Raw genomic sequence first — 20,133 nt, forward strand, 5'->3', positions numbered from 1 at the left:
GCTTTCCAGGGATCATAGGAAAAGCCCAGACTCCATAGTACGAGTGGGAATGAGGAGGCTGTTGGAATGAGCCGCAAGCTCTGTCACGTGTCTGCCGAAGGTTTGCCCTGTAGTGTTCTCTAGGATGCCAAACCTGCGGGAGAAAATGCAAAGCATTGTTCTGCGTTTTAATCTTTAGGAAGTAAGTAAATTAGGCTATGGTATAAAAAGTGGGGGTTTTGTTACTTTCATATAGGGATATAATTATAGATAGTAAAATGTGCTTGGCTTTGTTTGGGCTGCAATAACCAGAGTACCATAGTCCGGGAGACTGAAATAACAAGTAGTTATTGCTTATGGCTCGTGAGGCTAGGAAGTTCAAGATCACAGAATAGGGTGCTGGCAGATCCATGTCTGGTCTGCAAATGAGCGTCTTATTACATGGCACGGAGAGGGAACAAGCGCACATGTCTTTTCTTATGGAGACACTAAGTCCCGTTCACTCCAGCCACCCAACGTCCCCAGCTCTTCATGCCGTCATATGGGGGCCTGGGATCTTAGTGTATAAATTTGAGAGGGACACAGCAACAGGTCCATCCTTGCCCTGATCATGGTTTCAGGAGTCTTGCCAAGTACATCAAACAACCCAGTGAGGATGTGGTCCTTCCCATCTCCCTTGAAATGTCTGTGTTCCTCTCCAGTCAAGCCTGTTTGGCCCCTGGACTCCAACACTCTGAAGGAGACAGAAGAATGCAGAGTAGAGCTTTGATGATAAGACATGAAGCAAATCACACCTCCTAGCATCGTGTGGGCGTGCCTCAAAGCCCCTTCCACATTCTTGATTGATAACCCTCCCTGCTACAGAAGCACTAAGTTAGGTTTAGTCTGCACATTGAGGCATGGCCTGGCTTCAGGGTCCACATAGGCACAGGCACAGTCCACACCCTTTCAGGTGTCAGTGTGGGCTTTAGGGAACATCATATTCAGAGATTTCCCTCACTGCATACATTTAGAAATGGCATAGGCTATGGCCCTTCCTACATTTAGGCAGTTTACCACAACAGTCCTTTCTCATGCTTCATGCATGCCTCCCTGTGTGCGGGCATGAGCTCACCAGACACACTCAGTTGTTGAGCTCACGGGTGTTCCAGTTCAGCATGCATCCAAGTTACTGATGGGAACACTAATTGTTTCTTCACATATCCTCAGTGTGGGAGAACACAAGAGCTGTGATGCTCACTTGGTACAGCTTAGGATAATTCACGTATTGCAAAACATACTGAACCCAGAACACAGGCTGAACCTAATTACACCTTCCCCGAAGAGTCAGGAGGGAGTGAAGAGTCTTGCAGGCCTCCACACACATCACGATGGTTTCCGTTTAATTTGTGCAGAATTTCTAACTAAGCTAAATACAGAACTTCAGCTAGTAGAGTATCAGGTGCAGCCTTCTCAGATTGGCATGCTCACGTGCAAGATTTTAATACCAGGTTTAAAAAAGAAATACCCAGAAATAAGGTGAAACCTCAGCTAAGAAGTGGAATATCATAGGTAGATGATTTCAACTCCTAAAACAGAGGGAGAAGTAAGAATATAGACATTAGAATCAGCCATATTGGCTTCATATCCAAGCTTAATCACCAAGGGACTGTGTAACCTTGAACAAGCTGCTGTCTACCCAGAGCCTTAGTTACCTCATCTGTGAAATGGGGAAAGATGGCCACAAAGCACATTCCTTTGTGTGTGCGAATAATGCATTGAATGAAAATGCATGGGAAGCCCCACAGAACATGGCCGAGTGGTTGCCATGTAGCAGCCTTTCACAATCACCAGTCTAGGACCTGATATTTTGGTCATACATTCCAGGACCCATGTCTTGCAAACGTGTTCAAGAGGTCTCCAGAGAGGGGTCCCTGGCAGCAGCAAGATCCCACTTCTTCTATCAGCAAAATACCTGCCAGGACTCCCCTCCAGCACCCATTCGCACCTCCTCACTTACTTTCCCTCAACCTCTTGTTTCCAGCCTCTCAACATTGCCTACAGCCACATCTATAGCTCCTACAGGAACTTTGTGGGGCCCCCTCACTTTAAGACCATCTGCAGACTGCTGGGCTACCAGGGCATCGCCGTAGTCATGGAGGAACTGCTGAAAATCGTCAAGAGCTTGGTAAGGGGAGGCTTGGGAGCTGCTGCCAAGTTCCCAGGTACAGTAGCTGTGCACACGATTAGCTTTTCTGAACTGAAAAGCCAAACCGTGGCTACACCAGCTATGCCATTGTGTGTCACCCTGATAGTCCTTGGTCCTTGTTTCATTGTGGCTCCTACATGTCCTCTTGTGTGTTTCTTTATACATACTCTTTTTATATAGCTTTTTATGTGTGTGTGTGTGTGTGTGTTTCCTTTATGTGTATCATGTGCATGCAGTACCCACAGATACCAGAAGAGGGTAGTCAATCCCCAGAACAAGAGTTCCAAGCATTTGTAAGCTCAGCAAGAAAGAGTAACAAGAGCCCTTACCTACTGAGCTGTCCCTCTATCCCTTCATAGTTGTGCTATGACCTATACCTTTTTTTTTTTGTCTCCTCATTTGTGTCTCAGATCTCACTCCTTGTTTTTGCTGACTGAACTGAGAAATCCTGATTTTTCTATTCAAAGCCATATCGCTACTCATTCTCTCTGTTAACTGATTTAGCACAATGGATTGGGTGTGTAGCTCAGTTGGCACAATGCTTGCCTGATATGTGCAAGGTCCTCGGTTCAATGCCTGGTACCCCCATAAAGCTGGGATTACAGGAGGTACCAACCTGTAATCCCAGCATCTGGGAGGTAGAGGTAGAGAGACCAGAGGTTCAAGATCACCCTCAGGTACATAGTAAGTTCGAGGCCATCTTAGATTATGTGAGACCCTTTAAAACAAACAAACGATGACAACAAAACACTTTAGCATAGTAAACATATAAATCATGTGTTGCCATTTTTCTTCTCATGACCCTTGACCCTAGCAGACATCTCTAATTACTTGCTATACTTTGTGCCCTTGGAGTTTCTTGCAGACCACTGCAACCAACATTATAGTGGCAGTTATGGAATTCTGTGTTCCGTTTTCAACATTCTGTGTGTGACCCAAGTACGGTCAGCTGAGCCTGCCTTTAATTCCCTGCAGTGCTGTTGAAGCAAGGCCAAAACGTGGAAACATGGTTTCTCTGGGAATCTGAGTTCCTGGAGAGAAATAATTTACGACCAACCATCTACAGAACAAGCCAGACTCAGTCAGCCCAGTTCTTTAGAAGCAGCCGTGAGAAGCTATAGGTCATTAAGGACTCCTGTGCCAAGTCCAGAGTAAAACAGGAAAATGCTGTAATAGATTAAAGATGTCTCGTTTTGGGAACGAGGGGGAGGGATGTGCAATGGCCTTTCCATGCTTATTAGATTACGTGCATTTCTCTCCACCACTCCCTGCCTACATTTCATTTAGTCTCCATAGCATAAGCGCCCCCCCAACCCCAAAAAAAACCCATCCCACATCTGTCCTAAAGTCTCTACTCTTTTCCTGTCTATAAAGGACAAGGGGGAATAGCCCCCTCTTCTAAATGCTCTTCTCACAAGTCTCAAAAGAGACCTGGTACCCCGCTGTGGCCCTACATTCAGCCCAGAGGTGCACAGGGCAACAGTGGGCTAGCCCACCCCACCTCACTCCTCTGGATTCTCTCTTGTCTTGCAGCTCCAAGGCACCATCCTGCAGTACGTGAAGACGCTGATAGAGGTGATGCCTAAGATTTGCCGTTTGCCTCGGCACGAGTACGGCTCCCCAGGTGGGTGACTGGAAAGGAGGCTTTGGCCTCCTCCAGGTTGCCGGTCTCTAAATTGCCAGGCAACTGACATCTCCGCTGTGCCTCCTGCCGACTGGATAGCCTTTAGCCTGTCTTAAACCCCGTGAGCAGATGTATCCTCTTCTGTCAGGGTCAGTGAATGATCCTGTGAGGGTACCCACTGGACTGCTGGCCAGCTGGAGTTGGCACTGCAACTATGAAAGCATTTCAACCAGCGGTTCTCATCCTGTGGGTTGCGACCCCTCTGTGGATCAACCAACCCTTTCAGAGGGGTCACCTAAGACTATGGTAAAACACAGATATGTCATGATTCACAACAGTAGCAGAACAGTTATGAAGTAGCCACGAAAATAATTTTATGGCTGGGGGGGTCACCACAATATGAGGAATGTACTAAAGGCTCACGGAATTAGGAAGGTTGGGAACCTCTGATTTAAACAGTGAAGGAAAAGGTCCACACGTGTGGGTCTTCAGCACCTCCAGCAGGCCTTCCTGTGGGGTGCCATGTGACACAGATAAACTGAGGCTGAAAGTGTTTTTTTTTTTAAACCATTCAATATAGGATAGATAGAAGCTGTAAATTTGGTGCCTCGTATTTTTTGTTTCCAGAAGTTAAGACATAACTTTCTGTATGAGTATGATTGAGAGCAGGAAAAGGATGAGGCTAGAGGCTTTGGTGTCCAAGTCTGACGACACCACTTCCTGGCTGTGTGACTGGGTTGTCACTTACCCTCTCTGAACCTCTTCTGAAAAAGGAGGGTAGTGCCTAGTTGATATTATCATGAGTAATGAAAGGGGTATTGTAGGTAGAATACCTAACTCAGTAGATAATACCTATTAATCACCTTGCTGTTAGGAATTCAAGTCCCTTTTGAAGGGACAAATAGGCCAGAACTGTTCTGTTTGGGATTATGGGTGTGTTTTATTTTGCTCCAAATAATTTGTGCCAGCCTCCTGAATTTTGTCTAGTATCGACCCTTGCATGGAATCCCACCCGTAAGCTGGCAAGTAGACGGCTGCTAAGTCTGGGGCTGTGGTTCAGTTGTCACTGCCCATAAACCTGGCTAAACAGTGTCCATGTCCCACTTGTGGCTCTCAGGGATCCTGGAGTTCTTCCACCATCAACTGAAGGACATCATTGAGTATGCAGAACTCAAGACAGACGTGTTCCAGAGCCTCAGAGAGGTGGGCAACGCCATTCTGTTCTGCCTCCTCATAGAGCAAGCTCTGGTAAGTCCTGAACCCACAGAAATCATGGTATCTGCCGGCCAGAGGGACCCCACATACCCAGCCCCGACATGTATGCTTTTATTCCTGGAAGTCAAAAGGCCAGAGAGTGCAGAGGTTCTGGAGATACTCAGACCTGGGTTACCCCTCAGTGGTTGGACCCAGTCCTCAGAGCTGTTGGCCAAGTCTTAGTCGTCCATTCTTTCATAAAGCACAGTGCCAACCAGCGCTGTGCTTGGGGAAGAAGCTGCACCTGCCAGCTGCTGCCTGTGTGTGCTTGTGACTGAATAAAACAGGTTTGCGTCATTGGTAAACACAAAGGCAACGTAATCACAGCCCAGGTCTGAAAGTGTGGCGGGAGCTTGCTGTCTGCAGCAGGCAAGGGGAGCATGGAGTTATTTCTTGGTGAACGAGGAAAGCGTAAGGACTTTACCCTGGGAACTTACGCATATTTATGCAGATAAGGACTGTTCTTGAGCATGCTTTGCTTAAATCATAATTTTAAAAGATGTGTAAAAGGAGTGAGTATTTTGCCCACATGTATATATGTGTACCATATGTGTGTGCAGTGCCTGGAGAGGTCAGAAGAGGGCATCAGAGGCCCTGAACCTGGGGTTACAGATGATTGTAAGCATCTTTGTATGTTCTGAGAACCAAACCCAGGTCCTTTGCAAGAGCAGCCAGCACTCTTAACTGCTGAGCCGTCTTTCTCTAGTTCCTGTAAAGGCTGTTTTAAAGATGAATGTGATGGACAGAAATGCCTCTGGGCATGCTCAGTTGCATCATAAAGTTTTAGCTGAAAATAAGAAAAAAAAAAATACTTTGAGGGTATGGGTTCCCAAAGGTGTCTGCCTGGCTTAGTGCTGTTGTGTTGCCATGGAAATGATACTTATAATGTTAGTGGTGCTGTGAGGAACAAGCACAGGGTCCAGGGGGAACAACAAGAAAAATAGAAGCCAGTGTGGTTTGCGAATAAGCCGGCGTGAACACTCCACGGTATGGTTAAGGGAAAGGATTTTATTGGAGATATGAGAGAAAGAACAGCCAGAGGCATGCAAAAGAGGCCTTGGCAGAGAAAGAAAGCAACAGACTGAACATGGCCAGCCCACTAGACCTGGTCATGAGAGAAGCAGGGACAGAGCAGGGTTGGGGGACATGGAGAGAGGAGCATAGGAGACCAGAGAGGAGGAGGAGGAGGAGGGACACAGAGAGGGGAAGACAAGGAGAGCATAACTGAAGCAGCAGGGTTATAAGTGGAATGAGTAGCTGGCGGGAGGGGAGGAGGGGAGAAGAGCTAGGATGCTCTTGCGGACCTTGAAACGTGCAGCAGGTACCTGGGGTATTGAAAGAGCGTGGAGGCCAGCATGAGCTTTGGGATGCTGGCAGGCACCGCAGATAACCATTTGTCCCTTCCGCCTTTTGGAATTTGGGGAAATGGAGTTTCTGTCGGACCTGACAGTATGGGGACTGAGGCCAGGCTTCCATGCAGAGTGTCCTGGAAAGTGAATGGGCACTTCATTCCAGAAGCTGCCGTGGGCCGAAGGCAGCCCTGTGTCTTCAGCTCTTACGATAGCAGACGGAAGAATGATCCTGCCTGCCGTGTACCTTGGAGGCTGAAGAGAAATAGTGTATGTGAAGTACCAGTAGCAAAAGATAAATAGTAGTGGCATCATAAGAACTGAAATGAGGATGCCTGCCATCATAGATGCGTCTCAGGAAGTCCCTTTGCTGACTAGAGGGGCATCTGCATTCCTGGCCCCAGTGGACTGATGTGACTTAATCAGAGGCTCTTCTTGTTCTTTCCAACGTCTCCCCTATGTGGTGGACCCAGTCCTCAGGGTGTCCTGTGCCTGGGGCAGTGGGAAGGAATGGAGAAGGGTCCCCCCGTGGGACTGAAGGGATATGGGGAGATGTAACTCTTGAGGTGCATTGGGAACACTCCAGACATCTTCACCAGCACACAAAGCGTAGATCACTAAGAGCTGACTCCCCGACTGTTGTAGCTCTAGTGGGATAGATAGCAGCCACAAACATGAGTCAGGCAGCTTTGTCTTTGTTCTGGAGAGGGAGATAAGCAAAGATCTCAAAACGGGGTAACCACATCCACTGCACATGGGGACACTCTGAGCACATGAGTAGGGAAGGCCAGGAGCTCTGGGGAGAGGGTGCTGTTTTAGATGGTAGAACTTGGTATGTAGAAGGAGCAGAAAGGAGCCAGGATAAACAGGCCTAGAAAGACCTAGGCAGGTGCTGAGTGGCAGGCCACCTCTGGCCACAAGACACTGGCAGGAGCTTGCTGGGGGCTTGTGAGCAGGAGGGGGTTGGAATCTGATGTTTTTCAAAGGTCCTCTTGGCCACAAGGAGAAAGCAGCAACTGGACACAGAGTGAAGGGCAAGGGCATGGCTGCTTGCAGCCCAGGTCCGTGGAGGAGAGAGGCCTGATGGGTAGTGAGAGACATGGCAAAGGCAGAGAGGAAAAAGGAAGCAGTAACTGCGAGGGCTGCAGAGTGACAGCTTGCAAGGATCATTCACTGGTGGCTGGTCACCCTAGGTGAGCCTGGGCATGCCACACCATCCGTCCTCATCCTAATTTGGGGCAGCTGGATCAGCTGCCCTCAGACCTTCTGAAACAGAGGCTCCGAAACAGCACTGTGGTGCATCCTCGCTGAAGAGTAATTGCATTCTCTTTTAAATGGATTCTGGAGACAGCTAATGGCTCCTCTTCCTGATAACAGGTTCTTTAACACGGTTCAGTGGGCCTGGGTTGCTATAGCAACATAGCTTTCAGAAGTCACAAGGATGAGTAGTAAAAATTGTTCAAGGCCTCAAGAGCACAAGAAGAAGGGTGGAGAGGGGAGGGCAGACATGTGAGCCCCCACTTTTAGGAGCTGTGAGTGAGAGCCTCGGTTCAAACCAGGAGGTCATGCGCCCATTGCATGCTAACCTCAGAGGAAAGATCTTTCCCAGCTCCATCACTAAGGGCAGATGGACACTCAGGATCTAGATTCCCCCAGACGACCCTCTTTAGCCCAAGAGAACACACACAACAACGTGGAGAACGTGTTAGCAGCAGAGGCAGACTGAAACACAGGTGTGGGTGCTGACCCGAGTCCTGGACAGCTGGGCCAAGTGACACAGGTGGGACTTCATGCTCAGCAAGGCTGAGAGCTCTGCTTCCTGCTTTGACAAGTGGGGAGATCTGCAGCTGTCCTGTGCTTGCTGGGATGAAAGTAGAGCATGAGAGTTTTAGAGCTAAGAAAGTGGAAATTAAGTAAGTAAGTGGTGTATCAGTTGTTCCCATTTAAAAAAAAAAAGGCAAAGAAACGGAGAAAGGGTGTGAGGAGAGGGGTAAAGGAAGGAAAAGGAGAGGCAGGGAAAGAGAGGAAGGGAAGGAATTAGGGTGGGAGGGAAAGGAAAAAGGAAGGGAGACAACGAGGCAGAGTGAGGGAAGGGGGAAGGGGAAAGGCCGTAAAAGAAGAGCTGTGTAACTGGACCATCCATTCTTCTGAAAGACTGAGGCTCTTCACAAGAGTCAGGTCAAACAGTAGTTCTTCGCCTACAGTCTAAGATATGGTAAGAGAGAATGTAGAATTTTTAAAAAAATGCAACTTTATAAACAAAGATACATCCTGAGGTTACATGTGTAAAATACATAGAACCTACAAAAGAACACATTAAGGAATAAATAGGAGCTAATCAGGCTGAATGGTCAGCAGCCATTGTCCTTAGATGTCAGGAAAAAGACAAGGATTAGAGGTCAATAGGGACATTTAGCTGTACCAAAAATGGCTCAACTTCCTACTTGGAAATCGTGTTGGCGTGTTAGCATTGACCTAAAGGTCAATTTAAAATAGTGTGATAGATAGCCGGAAGGATCAAGGGAGAGATCGTTTTTCCATGTCTTTGCCATACCTTTTGCTTTCTCCTAATAGATTTTCAGCTTTCACTTGTCCATGGTCTTCCTATTGATTAATAAGCTACAGGTACCTTCTTTTATCCTGTGACCTGCCTTTCTAAAAGGACAGCGGTGATTCAGCCTTAACTTCAAGGTATAGAGTGTACACTTAGAAGGAGAACCGTATTTTCTTCATTAAGTTAACATGCTTGTGGATCTCAAGATTGAGGATGCAATATGTGTGTAAAAGATCGGGTACATGGCATTTCTCTTTTTCTGTGCGGTCATGTGGGGTCTTTAAGGAACATGTGCAATCAGGTGTGTAGACCTTAAGCAGATACCTTGTATGAGCACCAAGCCCACATAACCCCCACCAAGGCAAGAAACAGAACACTCACCATGCCCTGGGTAGTTCTCTGTGCCCCCTGATGTACCTTCAAAGCAGCCATGGTTCAGACTTCTGCCAGGTGAGGGTGGTTTTGTCTTTGAAGCTCATCTGAACGGAATTGTGCAGCGTATTTTCCCTTCCCTGTCTGACGCCTGTCTTCCGGCGCTTTCTGAGCAGCTTATGATACAGATGGTTCTCATTATGTTATCGGGTAAGCAGAACAGTCTGGTTTTGAGTAATTGGGTGCTAATGACTAATCCTAACTCGCAATCTGATTGTGTCAGGAAGCACCTAGAAGTCAAGTAAAACACGCCCTCCAGGTGTATCTGTGAAGGGCATTTCCAAAAAGGCTTTGCTAGCCTTTTTACTTAACTAGAAAAGGCTTAACTAGGGATGGCAGGAAAGAACTCATCCTCAATGTAGATGCCATCATTCCATGGGCTGAGGGTGTGGGTGGAAAAAATGGGGATTATGGGGTTGGAGAAGTGGCTCAGTAGTTAAGGACACTTTTTCGAAGAGGTCTCAGGTTCAATTCTCATCACCTACATGAACCATCTGTAAATTTGGTGTCAAGGCCTCTGGTGCCCTCTTCTGCCTCTGAGGGCAGTGGACACATTTGGTACACATACATACATGTAGGCAAAACACATTTAATATATATATTTAAAAAGAAAGAATCTTTTTAAGGGTAGAGGGAAAAGCCCACAAGTGCAGACATGTTCTCCCTCGGCTCTGTGGCTGTCATGATACAGGCTTCTCTGACTTTTCACGCCCTCCCTGCCATGCTGTACTGAGACCCAACACTTTGGGCCGAAAGAAACCTTTTTTTCCTTCACCTACATAAGACATTTTGTCGCTAGCAAAGTGCTCTTTGGGGCTGTTGACATTGCAGTGTTCTTACGAATTAGACGTGGCGACTATTGGATGTGTCCTTTGATAGGAACGTGTTAGGTAAAGAGTTGAATTTAATCACAGCCATTCTAGGTGTGTCTCGGCATCCCATCGTGGTTTTGGTTGACCTGAGGACACCAGGTCCTTGCTTGGCCGTTTGGACTCCCTCTTAAGTAAAGTGCTGTTAAGAGTTTTGTTTACTTTTTAGCGGGGTTTCTTCATAGGTGTTGTTAATGTATGGTTGATCTAGGCAGAGTAGATCTATCACAGCTGGCCTTTGTCGAAGAATCAAAAAGGTTGATGTATTCATAATTTCCCCCCTTTGTAGCTGGTTTAGCCTTTCAGGATGAAACAAACCACTGAGTGCATTATCTGTAATTCATTCTGTGTTTAGTAAAAGCCAAAAATTCTATTCTGTCTATTTTCACATTGAAATAATGTCGGCCTTCTAGGCGCAGGATAAACACTATGTTGAATTTTGGCGGTCTTTGGTCTCAAGCCTGAGATCCTCCCGCCTCAGCTTCCTGTGTGCTGAGATCACAGGCGGACATCAACATGTTCAACTTGATTGTTAATCAAGTACCCACTGACAACTGGTTATAGCTGGCTCTTAACAGCTGTTGAGTCTGATCTGTTTCTTTTGCCATCTCCGAGCCTTGGTGATTCCTGTTTCCTCACATACCACTCTGTGATTTCCACGTTTTTGTTCACGCCGTCTGTGGGCTCTTACACCTCAGCCAGTTGTGTGTTATACCCCCCGACACACGTTTGAGTGAGACACGGAAGTCCCCCCGCCACACACACATGCACGGGCTCTGAGACGGCCACCCCACTTACCTTTGTAGCTGTTGCTTATTTCTGTGTTTGCAGTGCAGTGAGCCACAGTCGCAACAGACACAGCCTCGTGCTGAGAACATCATTCCTGCAGGTGAGGAGAGTCTAGATTCAGCCCATTCGGTCAGCCCTGCTGACCCTGAGACCAGGTAATCCCTTGTTGGAGGCCTGTTCTGTTTTACGGCTGCAGGGCTGCACTTCTGGACTCTGTCCACAAGATGGCAGTAGCACCCCCTTCAGATCCAACAAGGAAGGCCCCAGATTCCGCCTGACCCTACTGAGATTCCCTTATCCAGGGCCACTTCACGTTTTGCAGATGGTGAAACTAGACATCGCCAGACGATTTTACAGACCAGTTAATTTTTATTCTCACTGAGCCATGTTACGGAGTTTTGATTTCCTCACATCTTTGTGAACTGTTAACGTCGTCTCTGTGTTAATCAGACCTTTTGGACGACTGTCTTTTGATAAATTGGAGTGGTTCTGAGGTGCTGATGTTCCCAGCTTTATGGCTAGCACAGAATATGGACCTTGAACCTGGCATGGTTCAGAGCGTAGAAGCCACCCACTGAGGGACAGGGACGTGTGCGCAGCCGAGCTGGTCAAGGGGGTGAGGTACGGAAGGCTGGCTAAGAGCTTCCTCGGCTACATGATCCAGCCCCACAGCCGACCACCATCACTTTCCTCTCTTTTCTCTCCTTGGACCATTGAAGTAAATTCCCTGTCGGAAAACCCAGATAAGCAGAAGCTAAACAAAATCACTATTGTGTGAAGATGGCTGCTGCTCACATCCTGAAGGGCCTTTTCCCAGATGTGTGTTTGCCAGCCTTTCTCCTGCAAAGCCGGTTGTTCTGCTGGTTTTAAAAGTCTGGGGAGCCAAGCTTGGACGCTTATGTGAGTATGGTCAGAACAGCAGTGAGAAATAAGAGGATTTCTCAACTTCTGCTTCATATTGTCAGTCTCTTGGATGCATCGCAGCAGTTAGAGCTTCCTTGGAAGGAAATATTGGCACGCTTGAATGTATATGGTGTAGAGGGCTGAAAAGTTCAGATCCATGGAAGTTAGAAAGGTGTCGACCTGGGATGGCTCCAAACGAAGACTGATTCAGCCTGCAGATTGTCAGGAGGAAAATGCTGATGTTATTAGCAAAGGGGACACTACTCTGTAGGCCACTGTGTCTTGGCTACAACAAGTCTTTCCCAGTTGATCAGATATGGATCTGATCCATGTTGACAATTTTCTTATTCCCTTGACAGCCGAATGTATGGGGGAGGGGGAAGGGGCATGTTATCTATGGCATTACTCAGAAGAGGAAACAGCGCTCAGGTTGCAGCCCACCCTGGAGGGGAGAGCAACAAAATGCAGATTTATCTGGCTTTCACAGCAGAGAGCTGCTTGGGACTCAGGGAAGCCTGTGCAGCAGAAACAGACTTGGCGCTTCCCGGGTGGGCTTCTCTCAGCAAATAGAGACTCAAATGAGGACGGAAACCCCTGCTTATACTTTCCATGCAGAGGGTCATGGTGGGTGTGGGAAGCCTGATCTCTGGCCTGCTCCATGGGCCCTTCAGGAAACACTCACAGAAATAACACATGTGTCCATATAAGGGAATGTTTAGAGCTTGAGCTTGCTGGCTAGGCCTGGCCCTGAGCCCCCTTCATACCAGAAAGCCAGAGTCCAGATGGGGGTAGGGGGAGGTTCTTAGCCTTATTGGTAAGTCAGTTCTTCTAGGACACTTGACAAAGACAGACACCTAATACATGAGCGGAATTTATCTTTTTACTGCCTTAATACTCAAAGCCAGATGTTACTTAAGAAAACACTCTTGAGATTAGGCTGCTGATTCTAGTCTGAAAATGGTCTTTTTTTTTTCCCCCAAGTGCAGAGCTTAATAGAGTCAATTGCCATCTTTCACATAAGTCTGACATCATTAGGATCACACAGTCTTTTTTAATATAAGCACAGTGGATCTTTGTAGTACCCTTTAGCCGAGAGAAGCCAAGCCCCTGGCCTCAGAAACGCAGCAAATTGGGTTTTGGAGTTTGGCGGAAGTCCTCTCAATTTTAAACGAAGTGCAATAGTAAAAGAAAATGTTAAAGCAAAGAGCAGCCTGAAATTAACATACAGAACCTTTGAAGACTTTTGATGCGGGCTCCTTACAGTAAATCATTTTTGGACATTGGCTCCAAAAGCCCATTCGCTTTCACATAATTCTGCTGACAACGAATAACGGTGTGGTGGGCCTGGGTCCTATTAGCTCTCCTGTCACTGCACCTCTCACCAAAATACGTTAGCGGGCGTCACAGGAATAATAAACGTCGGCATGGCACTTGGTCCGTGCAGATGGTACAAAAAAGCGGTTTTACTCGTCAGTTCCACCCTGAGCAACTGCTGCAGAGGCAGCTTGCTCACACCGCAGTCCCCAAATGAGGTGACGCTGAAGCTTTTTCCTCTGAGACAGGGGTCGTATGGCAGTATAAGCAGGGCTGGCCTCAAACTCTCACGCTTCCCAACTCTGCTGTTCAGGCTTTGGCCCCCCCTCCTGGTGTTAGCATTTCTCTTAGTAAAGTGGCTTCTCACTCTAGAAAACTCAGCCTGGGGTGTGGGTGTGGGGGGTGGTGCTGAGGAGATGGGTCTGTAGAGAAGGTACTTGTAGGGTGAGTATGAAGACCTGAGTTCAGATCCCCAGAGCCCAGATGCAATAGTCCCACAGTGAGATGGGAGGCAGAAACAAGAGGATCCCCGGAAGCTTACGGGACCAGCCAGCCGGGTGTGTGCAGCAGCCAACAAAAGCTCGTGTAAGGCTAGAAAGTGAAAACCAACCTCTGAGGCGGTCTTCTGACCTCTACACATGTACCGTCACACACGTGAATACACACGCACACACATTGCCGCCTTACCTCCACCCAGGCGCCCTCACGCACACGAAGACACATGCACACACACACACACAAGACTTTAATTCTTCATGGTAAAAAAAAAAAAAAAAAAAAAAAAAAAAAAAAAAAGCTATAAAACTGTTTTATGAACAATTGAGACTCTGGTTGCATATTCCGTGTTGTTGAGAAGTTTTACTTTCAGCTGATCTCAGTGCTCGCTATTGAAGGCAGCAGTGTGGCCTGGCTTTGAGGAGAGCCCGGGAGGGCTGAAGGGACTCAGTGCATCTAGTGTCCTCTTACCTGGTTCAGAACAGTTACAGCCACTGTGACAGAATAGCCGCCAGGACTTCCCATGGAAAGTCTAAAGCTAGTCATCATGCAGAGTTGGAGGAGGGGAAAGAAAACCAAGCAGGAGTCAAAAAAGTTAGGGAAAGAAGTCATAGATGGTTACAACACACCAGGAAGGCGCGAGGTTACGAAAAATGTGCGTCTCTTCCAGCCACCTCCACTACGTGGGAAGCTCTTCGTTGACGAGGCATGCCCCAGAGCTGCTTTTTCCATCTTGTTTATAAAACCAGGGCCACGGCTAGTGCCACTGCTCTATTTGATTCTCCACCAGGAAGTGTCAGTTTAAGATCCAGAAAATTCTGTGTGCCTGGGAAGTTGTTCAGTCCGGATTAGAAAGAGGTCACGTGGGACCTGCAGGTGATCCTGTTGGCCTCCTTTCTCCCGCTGGTCACAGCTAAAGGACTTGCCTTCCATCTCAGGGCCTTTTAGGAGAAGAAAAATCGTACTTCTTTCTCACTGTGCTCAATGTGGGGAAATTATATCAGACCTGACTTCTGTAAGGGCCACTCCTTTTCACGATAGAGCTGAGGCAGGAACAGGCCAAAAGGTGGATTTTTCTGAGCCAGGTGTGGCGGCACACACCTGTAATCCTGGCACTTGGGAAGCAGCTGCAGAAGAATTCAGAATTCAAGGCCAGCCTTAGCTACATGAGACTCAGTCTTGATAAACCAAGAAAGAGTGAGGTAGGTAGGTAAAGTTGACTGGTAGGGCAGAGAATGACTCAGCCAGTTTCTCCGTGGGACATCAAAAGAATCGGCATACAATTATGACAAGTTGTGTTGCTCTCCCTTAAAACTGCCAGGTGGTTTCCCATTGTACTGGAATTCAGACTCTCAGCTCTGACCCACGAGGCCTCCCCCAGCCTCCTCTCATCTCCCCGCCCCCCTTCCTCTGCTATACAGTGTAGCCACATTCAGCCATATCTGCTGAGTGGCTAGATAAACTGAGGCACACTCATTGCAGGTCTGCATCAAAGCAGGGCCAGATCCTACTGCCCTGGACATCCACCAGCTTGTCATCATGTTGCCACCGTCACCATCACCACAACCCAACCCACGCTCACCTCTTCCGGGATCTAGTAGTGTGTCTAAATTCTGTTAGTGACTTTCCCCTGTTTTGAGATGGCCCGACCTTCATTGGCCCTCCTGCACACACCAACAGAGCACCTGTGGAATTCCCCACTTGCTTGTTTCCTCCATTGGACTTGGAAGGACTGCCATGTCCTTCTACGTACCTTGCAGAGCCTGGAAAATAGTCTGTCCTTACTACTGTGTGAACGGAAGACTTAAATTCTCCCTGCCCAGCCTCCATCCTGGAGGTCAATGTGTGGAACCTTGTTTCTAGCTCTAGATAGTATTATACCCCTGTACAGGACATTCTTCTCACAGACCTCTCATGTCATACGAAATTCCAGTCCCAGGCACGTAGGCCCTCTGAGAAGAGTCTCTCTTGGTCAGTAACTGCAGGAGTCATTGGTCGCAGGAGTCACTGGTCGGTTTTGCATCAGAATATGCAGCTTTATTCAGTGTGGGCCCTGAAGAAATGGGAGCAGTTTTCCATTTTGAAAAGACAACACAGTGTGTTCCGGAGGGACTTAGGAGGCTCCTGGAGCAATGGTTTTCAACCTGTGGGCCATGACCCTCGTTTGGGGGTCAGATGACCCTTTCACAGGGGTTGCCTAAAACCATCGGGAAACACATATCCGCGTGATGACCCATAACAATTGCAGAATTACAGTTCTGAAATAGCACCAAATAGAACTTTATGGTCAGGGTCACCACGGCATGCAGAACTGTATTAAGGGGTCGCAGCACTAGGAAGGTTGAGAACCGCTGATCTAGAAGGCCGAAGTTGAACGGGGAGCTTTGGGGGATGGGTAAGACTGGCTAGGGGACTTTGTGAACGTTGGGGAGGAGGATTTGGGAGGTAGATACCACATGAGGGATGCAGTGCTTTTGAATCGCATCAGCAGACCTATGAAAATGGGTTGCCTGTAAAGACGGTATTTACACAAATTCAGGATAGAGGTTACTTCTGGGAAGAGAGACATCGATAATTTCCTGCTTATTTGACCAGATGGTGGCTTAAGACTTGTCCACTTTGTAGTGGTCGGCGGAAGGATGGGTGCACCCGTGTGAACACAGGGTCTCTCACTGGCCCAAACCTCACCAATCGAACTAGGCTGGCCGGCCAGCAAGCCCCAGGTGTCCCCCTGCCTCCACCTTCTCAGCAGTGGGGTTCCAGGTGCACCCTGCCATTCCTGGCCTATCTACAAGGGTGCTAGGGGTCGAATTCGGGTCCTCATTCTAGTTCAGCAAACAGTTGACCCAGCAAGCCACCTCCCTGTTCTTCTTTAACTGTCTGTGAAAATACTAGTCCTCTGTAAGTTTAAGGGAAGTTTTATATGTGTGCGTGTGGAGACCGGTCTTTCTGGCTTTGGCTTCTTGTCCTCGGCTGGGTTTTAGCTGCCTTTCTGAATATCCGAAGCTGGTAGTTTGTAAATCCTTACAGTTCTGGAAGTCAGGAGGCGCAAGGTAGAGGGGTCGTAGCTCCTGCTGTCTTTTGCTGGTAGGACCCTGTGGTTCCGAGGTGACCTAGAGGGATCATATGGCAAAGAGACACGATCTCTCTAGGTGACACATTACCTCGTTCATCTCTAGTAGGTTAATCACCTCCAGACACCCTTAACAGAAGACGGATGATTAAGTTTCAACAAGGGCTTTCTTGGAGGCACACAATGGTATTGTCTGAGCTTTGGTTCTGTGGACTGCCACACAGCTGTGGGTGGTGAAGGGAGGTGGCCTGGGTCTCAGTGCCAGGCTGACTGCTTAACACCTCTGTGGACCGAGCCAGGAGGCCAGTATTATCAAGGGCCTCGGTAGCCTCCCCCACGGAATGACGACAGTGAGACCTATGCCATTGAGATTTTGAAAGCCGCCGAAGATAACCAGCAGGAAGCACCTAGATGTATTGGTGTGCAGTGAAGTGTTCAGTTAGTGCCTGCTGTCTCAGCTTCCCTGAAGAGCAAAGTGATTGTGCTGTTATAGACCCTCTGCTCCAGCCAAGGGTTGTTGGGGACTATGTCTTCTGCCATCTGCATCTTGTTCTGCCTACATTTCTCCTAATCACACGTGACACTGAATGAAGCGATACAGACATGTTTATGATGGAGAAGGCCTCTCCCTACCTAACCCTCAGTCCCTGAGATCACTGCTGTTTCCGCCTCTTCTGTTTTCTCCATAACGCTTAACAGAAGCTAACCTTTGGCCTGATGGCAACTTAACATGGTATCTGTGGACTGTCTGGGGGGGGAAGATGAGATCTCTGTCACTCCATGTAATCAAATGCACCAACCCCAATAGCTGTTTTTAGAAGCATGGTTCAGTACTGTGACTATTCCGTAGAAGACCCTGAGATAGAAGGTGATGCGTCAAAGTGCCACCGTCTCCTGCTCCTGACACCAGCACCCTTGTGTTATTACAACAGTGTGGATTTGTTTGTTTGTTTTCATTTGTATTTTGTTCTATGATTTGCCCCTAATCATAGGGGCAAAACCAAATGCTGCTTGCACCTATGCAAACAGCATTCCCTGACCAAAGCCAGGATCCATCGCCTTCTCAGGAACAGCATGTGAAGGGCTTTTGATTTTAATATTATTAGTTGATTTTCCCCCTAAGTTTAGTTTTCAGAGTAATATATAGTTGATGTAGAAAATATAGTGATTCTATACATATGGTTTTCAAAAAAAAAAAAAAAGAAAGAAAGAAAGAGAATAGGTTAGAAAATATAAAAATACCAGAAAATTCTGTTATATGAAGCATTTGCTAAAAATATTTCATAGTTCAGATCAAAGAGAACCTATTTCTATCATTAATAGAGAGAAAGTTCCAGGCCTACATAGGAAGACCAAACTCAGAGAGATTCTAATATGTCTCAAACTTCTCGAATGCTTGCACACCTAACTTTAAAAAAAAAAAAAATTAAAGACAGGGTCTCCTGTAGTCTGGATTGGCCTCAGAATAGCCACGTAGCCTAGGATGACCTTCAAGTCTTGATGCTCCTGCCTCCACGTCCCAAGCACTAGGATACTAGGCCACCATCTGCCACCTAAGCTATGTCCCCGCCCCTGAGCCTTCAGCTTTTATTCTGATTCTGTGTAACTATTGATCACTTGCTGTGTCCCCAGCTCCGTGCTTGTGTAGCGAAAAATACAGTACGATATATAAAGGAAGGCTGTCTCAACTTTATCGAGGTTGGAGTCCAGCGAGAGGGAGGTATTCCTTAGTCAGGGGGAATAGAAAATACAGACTGAGCTCAAATTCTGAAAAGAAAAGAACGTGATTCTTAAAGGATACTTAACAGTGGCATGTGTGGGGTCGGGTCAACGGTAGAGGGTCTCCCAAAAGTGTCTTTCAGGGAGAGGTGTTGAAATTGAGAGCTGAAGAAAGGAAACTCAGTTCAGGAGAGAGGTGGGTTCAGGAACGCGCAGGAGAAGAAAGCAAAGCTTCAGGGCTAGGCGCACACATGACCCCAGAGCCAGGGACAAGTGTTAAGGACCACTGGAGGGTGGGCTTCGTGGGCCAGGAAAGGACCTTGTCCAGTGGGGAACAGCCAGGTGGGCTTTTGACAGATGCTTTGAGCTACTAATCAGAGGAGAGCAAAGTCAGCCATCAGCCCAGGCTGCACAATGGAAGCTTGTTCTGTCCTTCACACAGGCCTTTGTCTGAGCCCACTGGCTGCTTCTATCTGTGGCAATGATCTCAGCTACTGAACAGCAAACAGCTACCTCCCACGCAAGGTGTGCAGCCACCTTATTATGCAACTAGACATTTAGCTCCTCCTCTGGGACCTTCCTGCTCCTAGCAAATGGCTATCTAGTCTCCACTTGTCTTCTCACCTCCCTAGCCAAACAGTACAGCAAAGGAGAAAGCGTTCAAGAAGGATGGCCACTTCCAAGATATCCTAGTCCTCTAGTTTGCAAGCTCTGGGAAGAGAGGGCTTCAAGTGAGGTCCTGCATTATTCTTTTAGAGCCTTCTTTTCCCTCCTATGAACTCTCAGGTGGCTCATAAGAGGGCCACATAAACGAAGGAGAACTTGAGGGTTCAGGCAGTGGACAGCCTTCTTGCAACATGCCCAAGCACAAAGGAACTTTGTGTAAAAAAGACAAGGCTGTGTGACTGTGTGATGACGGGGTGATATGTATTTGCAATAACTTAAACAGCTCCTCTCTACACTGAGAATGAAATCTACACTAAACCATGCCATTAAGGCCACACAGAAAGTCATTGCTCCCCACCTTTTAGGACCTCATGCAGTGTGTACAATGATTCTCTCTGTGGCTCTACTTTGGCTTATTGGCCGCCACGGCCTTTGCACTGGAATGCCCTTGCCTGAATCTGCGTGGCTAGCTTCCCCCCCCCCCCATGCCCATCCTGTGTTCAGCTTTTATCCTCCCTAAGGATTTTTCTTAGTGACCCAAATTAACTCTTGCCTGCTTCTCAGTCCCTCTCGTGAGCGATCACTATCTGAACTTTTCTTTGCGCTTGTAAATCTTTACAGAAATTTAGGTGGCATGAGAGCAAAGATGTTGTCTAACTGGTTCAACATCATACCTACCTAGCCTGGTGTTTTATAAATATCTGTTGGGTGAATGGTTAGATGGATAGCAGTCTCCTCATGCTTAGATGACTCTCCTGTGGGCAAATGGCTCCATCTATTCATGTGTCGTAACAAACATTTACCCACTTGAGTGATTCTTGATAAATTATCTTACAGAAGGCATTTAATCATAAGTTATTGCTGGGACTAAGATAATAACAGATACCTTATCACAGCGCTGAAGGGGTAATATTGTTATAGTAGC

General features: G+C 47.4%; 1 protein-coding gene across 4 annotated transcripts in view; it reads left to right on the plus strand.

The window, feature by feature from the left end:
- The window catches only part of Cyfip2 (cytoplasmic FMR1 interacting protein 2), a 117,143-nt gene that overhangs the window by 81,671 nt on the left and 15,339 nt on the right, over nucleotides 1-20,133 (plus strand). For all 4 annotated transcript variants that reach the window (XM_055610666.1, XM_055610663.1, XM_055610667.1 and 1 more), the window contains exons 24-26: nucleotides 2,003-2,146; nucleotides 3,701-3,791; nucleotides 4,909-5,039. In XM_055610666.1, coding sequence (XP_055466641.1) covers nucleotides 2,003-2,146; nucleotides 3,701-3,791; nucleotides 4,909-5,039 — 366 coding nt within the window. The remainder of the gene's footprint in view (nucleotides 1-2,002; nucleotides 2,147-3,700; nucleotides 3,792-4,908; nucleotides 5,040-20,133) is intronic.

The sequence above is a fragment of the Psammomys obesus genome, unplaced genomic scaffold (assembly GCF_907164565.1).
Source record: "Psammomys obesus unplaced genomic scaffold, mPsaObe1.curated_primary_1811, whole genome shotgun sequence".
Taxonomy (NCBI): Eukaryota; Metazoa; Chordata; class Mammalia; order Rodentia; family Muridae; genus Psammomys; species Psammomys obesus.